Consider the following 10,852-nt stretch of genomic DNA (forward strand, 5'->3'; position numbering starts at 1 on the left):
ATATATGGTAAATGTATAATAGTCATAGCACAGTTAATGCGCTGAATGATAGTATTAGTCCAAAACTTTTTGACTGGACTGTCGCGGAGGAACTACCTTAAAAAAATCTTATATATAATACAGGTTGATAAACCCATATAAAATATTAAATGTGAAGGTTATTGAAAAAAATTTTTAATTTATATAGTTATTTTTTTTTAATAGGAAGATATATTTTTATCACATTTTTTGTTTATTTCTTAATGATAATAATATGTAAGTTATTTATGGGGATTTTATTATTTAAAGTTCATCAGGGTAATTAAAAATAAAGACTAGTTTTTCAAATACAAATATTTAGCTATGATCAAAAATTTTTTGGGTATATAAAGCCATAAAAATCAATTTGTTTTTATACTCTGCTAAGCAAAAGTCTAAAGGTGAACGAAGATTAACAATGGTCTATGGAACGAAAAATGTAAGTGTTTTAAAAATTTTTTTTTTTTTTTTCTTAAATTTGTTCTTTTTTTCTTTTTCTTTTAATTAGTCAATGAGCGATTGGCATTGTGAAAAAACCGATCAAATGTTGTTGGAGGCTGCCATACGAATGGAGAGGGATTTAAAAAAAAAACAAAATAATAAAAAAAAAGAGTGTGTGTACTTATGTACACGCGTTAGAAGTTATACTTCTTTGGCGTATGAAAAAAATTTAAAATAACTCAAATGCAGTAGTAATCGACAATAAATATTAAAATCAATCAAAAAGATTTTGTTTAAATAAAAAATATTTTATTAACGTAAAAATATAACAATACAGTCCAAATATAAAATCATTAATCATTATGTGAATCAGTCAAATACATTTAAAAATATTTGAAATAAACTAAGCTATATTCGTAGATTCTTCTGATGGTGATTGAATAGGAATGTGAGTAACAAGAGGTTTGTGGTAGCTAAAATATGATATAAATGATCTTGTTGAAACGTTAGATAAATATCTTGTAAATACAGCATCAATAGTGGTGCCATGCCGTGTTGTAGAAACTATAGGGTCATTATGGATTAATAGATTTAAATCACCATTTAAAAAGTTAATAAGTGGCCCAGAAGTTTCTAAACTGAAGTTGACGTTAAAGTCTCCACTTAAAATTATGGGTAACTTATCCTCATTTCTACCCAAATATGATGCTCCAGCTGTTGTGTATGGAAATAGTGCCCGTTTCAGAAAATAAATTTCTGCATTAGTCATCGGCATCGCAACTAAAATGAAAAAAATCACAAATAAGTAACATTTAAATTATAGAACATGCTGTAAAATGTCTTCAAAAGAATTTGATTTTTTGATAGTATTCATGATTTTCGTGAATGAACTAATTTTGGACTTGCCAAGTATTAATATAGTTTACAATTAATCATTGTAAAATACATTAATTATTAATCTAAAATAAATAATGTTTCTTATTGAATATTTCATTATTTATTATTCATCATTAATTAACTTAGATAATTAATTTCTTTGTAATCAATATTTTCACAGTTAATAATTATCACTTGAATTAAAATACTTGCCAGTATATTGAAGTACAATGCTAGATGTTTTCTATTAAATGCCGGAAAATTATTCAAGTAATCTGTAATATAAATTAAAAAGAGATGATTAAAATTATTCGATTCGATTCACAAAATGATAAAATATTATTATCTAAAGTAATAAATAATAAATAATAAATAATTAAATTTTATTATTATTTGATTATTTGTTAGAAAAATAATAAGTTCTTTAGAAATATATCTATATATTATACTTACAAAATTAACCTCTAATATTTGAAAACACTTAAAGTTTTTACAGTTTTTTCACAACACAATGTCAAAAGTTTACAAATAATATTTATATATGTAATAAATTGAACAAAAATGAATAATTATATAAAATTGATATTCAAAATTAATTATTCATATGAATACTATATTTCACAACCATTGACTTGAACTGGCTCAGGGATATAAGTACTGTGTACTGTATAGTATGAACAGTCAGTACTGTAACTATATTCATTGTTGATATATTTTTTTATTATTTCAATTCTGTGGCTAACTTCACCATGTCGTTCGTGCGCGCGCAGCGCACAAATTCACTCTCATCAAAACGCGCCAAAAGAAGTATAACTTCAATAATATTATCCTTCCCAACTCTTTCCATTTCCCAACAGAAAACTATACTCCCTTAAACTTGGAGGAATATATATCGTTTCCTTCTATTTCCAACTCTAATTTGGAAAATGATTCAATTACAGAGATAAATAAGGCTGAATTGGATATATATTTAAAGCCCGATCCCCCTAAAACCCATCAGCAGACCAGCATCCATCAAGTAAATTCAACACCAAAAAAATCTGCCTATATTAAAAAGTGGCAACGATTTGGCTTCCATCCACAGATAAAGAAAAGAGAAGAGAAAAATGAAAAAGATAATTTTGAAGAGAAGCCGTAAAAATACAGGTGAGAAGCATTTCTAATCATGTTTTATTTAAGCATTGCAATTTTTTACACTGTGCGCTTTAATTAAAGATCTTCCATCACACCGTTCTCCTTCACCACCGCTGAAAATAATTAATGATGGGACATCAACATCAACAGAACATGATAATTCTGCAAATAGAATTGATGAAGATTCTCATCCAAGCTGTGTGTCCATCTCTCCATCAGAAGAAAGCAATGACTGGATAGCAGTAACTTGCTTCAATAACAGAGTGTTTGCAGGGAGATTAGAGAACAAGGAAAATAGTAAGAATCTTAAAACTTTTTTTAAGCATAAGGAAACATTAGTTCAAAATAAAATTATGGAGTACTTATCATTACATACCTCAATTAAAATTTCACTAGGTTTAAAATGTGATTTCATAATAAAAAAAGGTGATATGGAAGTTATCGACAATTTCCACTTTGTGTTAAAACTTGTTCATTACGATCAAGCGTCTGATTTTAACACATGGTATTATGATTCATTAACTAATCTTGACACTCGCTTGGAAGAGTTTCAACAAAGAGGATCGAATGCTGCTTTAGATAAAATAGTATGTTTAGAATTAAATATAGCAAAATTCGATCCTATGAAAGGAGGGAGTTATATTGCACTCCCCAAAAAAATTATCGATAAAAAAGCTTGTGTCAACATTAAAAATAACGATGATTTCTGCTTTGCCTATTGTTTAATTGCACATTTTAAGCAGGTAGATGTAAATCCTCATATTGTTGCAAAATATCTACCAGATTTTAATAATTGCTGTATATTTGATGATTTTAATCCTTTAAATAATAACAACCAAAATTTGCATCAAATATATGATTTTAGGGGTGTTGATTTTCCTGTGAAATTAAAAGATATCCCCAAAATTGAAAAAAACAATGACTTTTCGGTAAATGTTTATGGGTTATCAGATTCAAATCTCGTAAATGGTCCATTATATTTTACTAAAGAGAAGAAAGAGAAACATATAAATTTACTAATGATCAGTGATGATACTAAATTTCATTATTGTTTAATTAGAAATTTATCAAGACTCTGTTCATCTCAAAAGTCAAATCATGGGAAGGCAAAAATCTTCTGTGATAGATGTCTTCAGCATTTCAATGAGAGACAAAAATATAATGATCATTTAGAATTATGTGAAAACATTAACAATGTAAAGATAATTTTTCCATCTGAAAAAGAATCTAAACTCAAATTTAAAAATTATAACCGCAAATTAGCTGTTCCCTTTGTTATTTACAGTGATTTTGAATGTTTTCTTCCTAAAGCGAGGGAAGATAACAATAATTCAAATACCACATATTTCCAACATCATGTAGCATACTATGTGGCTATCCAGGTTGTTTGTTCTTATGACGTGAGGAAAAATTCTTATTATTCATACACTGGTCGGGATGCAGCAAAATGGTTTATTGATAAATTAAAAGAGATTCTAGATGAAATAGAAATAATATATAAAACCATAGAACCTATTCACATGACACTGGAAGATGAAATATCTTTCCATTCATCTACAGCTTGTCATATCTGTGAAAAACCTTTTCTAGAAGGTCAAGTTAAGGTTCGTGATCATTGCCATCTAAATTCCACAACAGTGAATCCTTTATCAAATTACCGTGGTGCAGCCCATGAGGGGTGCAATCTTAATTTCACTCTTCCAAATTTTGTTCCAGTAATATTTCATAATGGTTCGCGATATGATTTTAATTTATTTATTCGCGAACTCGGCTATGATGATGGAGAAATTAGAGCCATCCCCATAAACAGTGAACGCTACATCTCTTTTTCTAAAAAAATGAATTCGTTATATGTCAGGTTTATAGATTCTTGTAGATTTATGCAAAGCTCGCTTGATAGTCTAGTAAAAAATTTAGATGATAATCAATTTCATATTCTTGAAAATGAATTCGGGGAAGCTCATCCACATTTAGGCTTATTAAAGCAAAAAGGAATTTTCCCATATGACTATATTACTGGTTGGGATAAGTTGGAAGAGAACAGTTTGCCAGATAAAAAGCAATTTTATAATCAACTCACGGATAGTGATATATCTGATGAAGAATATGAACATGCGAAAAATGTTTGGGAAAAATTTAACATAAAAACTTTGGGTGAATATGCTGATCTCTATTTAAAATGTTATGTATTACTTTTAACATGTGTTTTTGAAAATTTTCGAAAGGTTTGCTACTCTACATACGGTCTCGAGGCAATTTATTATTACACAATACCGGGCTTAACGTTCGACGCAATGTTAAAAGTTACTCAGGTAGAGCTGGATTTAATTACAGATATCAATATTCTAAATTTTGTGGAGAATTCTATTCGCGGTGGCTTAACCATTGCAGTAAAAAGATATGCTGAAAGTAATAATCCCTACATGCAAAATTATAATCCTAATTTACCGGAAAGTTATATTGTTTATTTGGATGCAAATAATCTCTATGGATTAGCCATGTCTCAACCTCTTCCATTATGTGATTTTAAATTTCTATCTCCCCAAGAAATACAGGATTTTAATATTCAAACTGATGTTAATGGAGAGTATGGCTATTTATTAGAGGTTGACATTAACTATCCACATGATTTACATGATGTACATAACGACTTCCCCTTTTTACCAGAACATCGGGAAATAAATAAACAAAAAAAATTGGTAACAACTTTTTACAATAAACAAAAATATATTTTACATCTAAAAAATTTGCAACTAGCTTTAAAATATGGATTAGAATTAACAGAAAGACACAGAATCTTGCGTTTTCGCCAATCATTGTGGTTGAAAAAGTATATAGATTTGAATACAGAGAAGAGGATGAATGCAAGAAATTCATTTGAAAAAGATTTCTTCAAACTCATGAATAATGCAATGTTTGGCAAAACAATGGAATCTGTCCGTAAAAGAAAAAAGTGTAAATTGATTGCAAAATATGAGGGAAAAAATGGGGTTCGTAATTTGATTTGTTCTCCATATTGTAAAAAATTTACAGTTATTGGGGATAATTTGATGCTAATTGAATTAAATCAATCTGAACTCAAATTTGATAAACCAATTATCGTAGGAGCGACTGTTCTTGAACTATCCAAATATCCAATGTTTGATTTTCATTATGGATGTATGAAAAAATGGTTCAATAACATTTCCCTTATGTATTCTGATACAGACAGCCTTGTATACCACATAATTAGAACAGACACAGTAAATGAAAAAAATATATATGAAAGAATAAAGGAGAGTATTGACATGTTTGATACATCAGATTATCCCGAAAATAATGTTTACAAAATTCCTAGTGCAAATAAAAAAGTTTTAGGATGTTTCAAGGATGAAAGTAATGGTCAAATAATAACTCACTTTTGCTGTCTGAAAGCAAAAATGTATTCTTTCAAGACTGAGCCAAGTGATGTTGTAAAAAAGGCTAAAGGTGTTGTCAAGTCTTGTTTAAAAAAAATATATTTTGAAGATTATGTAAATACTCTGTTTGACGAGGAACGTAATGCTATGTATAGTCATATGTATACAATTCAGTCTAAGAAATTTGAATTGTATACATTAAAGCAGAAAAAAAAAACTCTTTCTTCAGAAGATGATAAGCGTGTGGTTTTAGAAAATAAAATTAACACATTGGCTTTAGGTCATAAGGAGATAATTAATTTGTAATATATATTTGTAAATAATTTGTAATATATATTTGTAAATAAAAAAAAAAAAAACATTTAATTAAAAAAAAATATTTTATTTATTTATACTGACATTTCATTTTATTATAATAAATCCTTTTGAGGTATCCATTGAGAATCCTTGAACCCCAACCATTTTACAAGCACCATATTTTTCCTCCTTTTTAAAATTTTTTCAACTAAATATATATCTGGATAATTTGTTTTCAATAATTCATATTGGTAGAATGATCCTAATATTGGATTTCCTTTCAAGTCTTCCAATAGATATGTATATGGATGTGATGATTGTACTTTTGCAATCTTGAAAACTTCCATTGTCCAATTTGGCGTGTATTTCTTTTCAAATATATGTTTGTATTTGGATATGCGTACAAAATCACCAACAGAAAAATTTTTTTTTTCATTTTTTTGGTTGGATGGTTGATTATTATAAGCAGTTTTTAATAATTCCTCCTCATGGGCTTTAGTAACTTCACTTGGTTTCATAGCTATTGTCCGATGTGTTTTATTGTTATAAACCGCAACCATGTTTTGAAGAATATCAACCCACTTGTATGATCCATTAAGTGAAAATTGTTTATATAACATATTTTTCAATGTTCTATTGAAACGTTCTATAATTGCACATTTTTTTGTAGAATAACTTGGATAAATATTAATTTTATACTCTTTCATTAACTTCAGAAAATATGAATTGAAGAATTCTTTCCCTTGATCAACATGCAGATTCTTAGGTGGTGTAGTTCTTTCCAATATTTTTTCAAATGCATTTGCTACCTCTTTCCCAGTTTTTGTTTTCAGAGGTTCACAATAAGCAAATTTAGAAAAACAATTGATTACAGTAAGTATATATTTATAGCCATTATTTTCTTTGGAATAATTTGTCATTTCTACTAAATCAGCTTCAAATAAATCATCTATTCCAAATAGTTTATATTTTCGTCTAGGAAAGTTTACTCTGGCAGGTTTATGAATTTCATTTACAATTTCTGATTTTTCCATTATACACTGATTAAATGCAATGTTATTTATAATTTTATACAATAAATTAACAATTAATATTAAAAATATCGCATATGAAGCATATGTATTCACGTAGAAATTCATTCTGATAATAATTTAACCGTTAACGATTTGTTTTATAAATAGAGAAAAATTAAGCTATAATACCACGCCCTCTCAATTCTGATAAAATGCTTATTATCTCATTTTCTAAGCCTGAATTTCCAGCGAGCTTTTCCGAATTTAAAAGCTTAAGACGTTGTATTAATTTATTTGGATCAGTGTAATAAATTACTTTTGGCTTATGCAAGCTACGGTATGATATCCCCTCGCCTTCATGAAACAATTTTGAAATAATATCACGATATTTATTACTTCGTTCACCAGAAATTTGACCATTGCTCTTAAATTTTTTACGATGTACATTTGTTAGCTGAAGTATATGTTTATATGTTTCTAGATCTGCTTCATCAAAATTTTGAGATTTTTTCTTGAATAATAATTCACAAAGCCCTTCAGTTAGCTGAAACATTTTTCCGTTAAGCTTCATATAGTCATTTTTAAAATCAACACTTGAATTTCCAATTTTCCAATCATCTTTCTCTCTACTAACACCAAAAATGTATTTTTTATCTTTTGAATTTAAATATTTTTGCATATATTTAAGTACATTGGGACCATATTTTGCTTCTAATGATGGGTCATCCTCTTTTTTAATGTTTAATATTTCTCTTTCATTTTTTATTTCATCTTTGATTAAAGGAGTTTTGGTTATTTTTTCAGATAACTCATTAATCGGCTGTATAATGGGTTTGTATAGTGTTTGTAAATTTTGTTCCAATCTCTGCTCGCCACGTTTCAATAATAAATATTTGGCTCTTATATTTTTTCTGGCACTAATTATCCTGTGTTTAATTTGTCGTTCCTTTTCTATTTTTTTTTCATCCATTCTGAACAACTAACGATTTACATCTGATGCAGTTTAACCAACATCTTATGTATTTATAATTATATACTTATCAAACCCACACCTATATCGTCCATTATTTAATTCAGACTCCTTATCGATAACAATAAAACCATATTTATTCTTCCAGCATTCGCCACAAAGTGTACAAAATTTTTCAAAACTCATATCACCAATAACATGATTATCGAAAACATGTCTTAGATTCAATGTATCTTGTTTTAATAAAATAATCACATTACAATTGTCACGTAAATTTTGTTTATGTGCTGCAGAATATGTTTGAATAAGAAAAAACATATCCAATTTTTTATGTCTCCCTCTTGAGTAATAGTTTTTAATTACTTCTTGATCTGAATTAGCATTCACATCATCAAAAATCACTAACGAATTGGGTTTTACATCTTCAGATGTTGGAAATGATAATATATCATTAGTCATATACATAGTGATAGGCTTTAATGGTTCGATAACATCTTTCAACAATTTATATTTCGGTTGATCAATAGTTTTAGAATAAATGTATATATTTTCAAAGCTTACACCATGTTTTTCAAAAATAAGTGATAACAAAATATTTGTTTTGCCTCCACCGCTAGGCCCCGCAATCAAAACTCTCAACTGATTTGGAAATAATTTTCCATGTCGCCTTCTTCCAGATTGGTTTTGCTCAACAAAATTCTCAACTTTTAATTTTGATGGTTGCTGCACGGTCTTCATGGTATAAATGTATAAAAGCGCCTCACAACAATCATTTTATATTATTCTGCATTGGTATGCGAGAGTGTATAGATGTTGCGCTATAAGGGAGGAGGTTTGCTTAATAAATTAATTAACAAATTACCATTTGAAGCTCATATTCCTGGTTATCAATATTGTGGGCCTGGTACCAAATTGCAAAAAAAATTAGAGAGAGGTGTTAGAGGCATTAACAAATTGGATGAATTTTGCAAATTTCATGATATTGCCTATGATACGTATACAGATATAAACAAGAGACACGAAGCGGATAAAATTTTAGCAGAACAAGCTTGGAGTAGAGTTAAAAGTAAAGACGCCAACTGGAGGGAAAAAGCTGCTGCCTGGGCTGTTACTAATATTATGAAGGGTAAAGTAAAAACTGGATCCGGTTTAAAAACAAAGAAAAAAACCAATGTTGAAACAAAAAAAGGAGGAAAGTTACTAATTGGTAAAAAGAAAATTGAAAAATCAAAGAAAAAGAGTAAAAGAATTATACCAACTAGAAAAATTGGAGGTGCTCTTCCATTAGCTCTAATCCCTGTAATTGCAGGTGCAGTGACAGCAGTATTAGGCGGCGTTAAAACTGTAAATGATATAAGAAATTCTAAAAAAGCATTAGAAGAAACTATACGTCACAATAAAAAATTGGAAGAATCAGCTGTTAAAGGGCGGGGTTTTTATTTAAGACCATATCAAAAGAAGAAGAAACCTTAAGATTACTACAGAAATTACCGATTCGAGCATTAACTGATTTAGAATTGGATAGTTTTGGTAAAAAATATATTAAACACTTTAGGGGTGTATACATGCGAAATACCCTACCAAAAAAACCTTTACAAAGAGAATGTGCCATAGTAAATCTTGCTAGTTCATCATCAAGAGGATCTCACTGGATTTGCTTCTTCAAGAAAAACTCTAAAATATATTATTTTGATAGTTATGGAGATGTGCCCCCACCACTTGAAATAATAACTTATCTAGGAAAAAATATTCTATATAACTATAACAGTTTTCAAAAAAGCGGATCAATTTGTGGACACCTTTGTCTAGCATTTTTACTATTTATTACAAATACTTAATATGGCATACACATTATCCTTAAAAGGTAATCAATCGGAATTAAAGCAAAATTTTTTCCCTCCAATTCAGCTAGATGGTAATTATTCTTGCGGATTGGTGAGCTTCATTGCATACAACACAATCCCAAACATTAGCGATTTCAACAACCATTTTAAATATGGTAGCACATCATATTATGTGCCTACAGGTACTTACGAAATGGATGCACTTATTAAACTACTTGAAGGAGAATTTCCCTCAATCAAGTTTACCGTAAACTTAAATACATACCAAATTGACATTAAAGGAAAATACACCATTCATTTCGAAGTAGAAAATACAATTGCAAAAGTATTTGGTTTTTCGAAAAAAGTATTAAAACCAGATATTAAGCACACATCTGATTTACCAATTGAAATAAGTGTTGTAAACACAATTCGAATATTATGTAATATTGTGGAAAATGCCTTTTTTCAAGATCAAAAACTTCCAATAATACACGAATCTCCAATAGTGGTAGAAAGTGGCTATCGCATTGTGGACATTCCTAGTGAAATAATATATTTACCCGTGAATACTAAGGAAATAACTCAGTTGATTGTCAACCTTGTAGATCAAGAGAATCGTCCTATAAATTTGAGAGGGGAAGAAATTCTTGTAAGATTACATCTAAGAAAAGATGATTAACTTTAATAATTCTAATAAATATCTAACTTCACCGAAAAAATGTATCATTAAGAAAAAAGTGGTTAAACGTGAAACACGGCTGTTGAAAGAAAACATAGATTATTTAAAATCAATTGGATTAAAAGTTTTAAAACAATGAATAACAACATTTTAAACTTATCAGAGAAGGTGCATTTTGATAATGAAATAACATCAAAAGA

The 10,852-nt window shown here is 28.7% G+C and overlaps 1 protein-coding gene across 1 annotated transcript; it reads left to right on the forward strand.

Annotated features, from left to right (window-relative positions):
• Window positions 1-406: 406 nt before the first annotated feature.
• On the forward strand, window positions 407-6,855 carry LOC123304854. Its single transcript, XM_044886416.1, has 4 exons — window positions 407-457; window positions 2,277-2,481; window positions 2,551-5,108; window positions 6,835-6,855. The coding sequence occupies exons 2-4, from the start codon at window positions 2,442-2,444 to the stop codon at window positions 6,853-6,855; spliced, it is 2,619 nt and encodes an 872-aa protein (XP_044742351.1). The 5' UTR covers window positions 407-457; window positions 2,277-2,441.
• The last annotated feature ends 3,997 nt before the right edge of the window (window positions 6,856-10,852 follow it).

The sequence above is a fragment of the Chrysoperla carnea genome, unplaced genomic scaffold, assembly GCF_905475395.1.
Source record: "Chrysoperla carnea unplaced genomic scaffold, inChrCarn1.1, whole genome shotgun sequence".
NCBI classification, from domain to species: Eukaryota; Metazoa; Arthropoda; class Insecta; order Neuroptera; family Chrysopidae; genus Chrysoperla; species Chrysoperla carnea.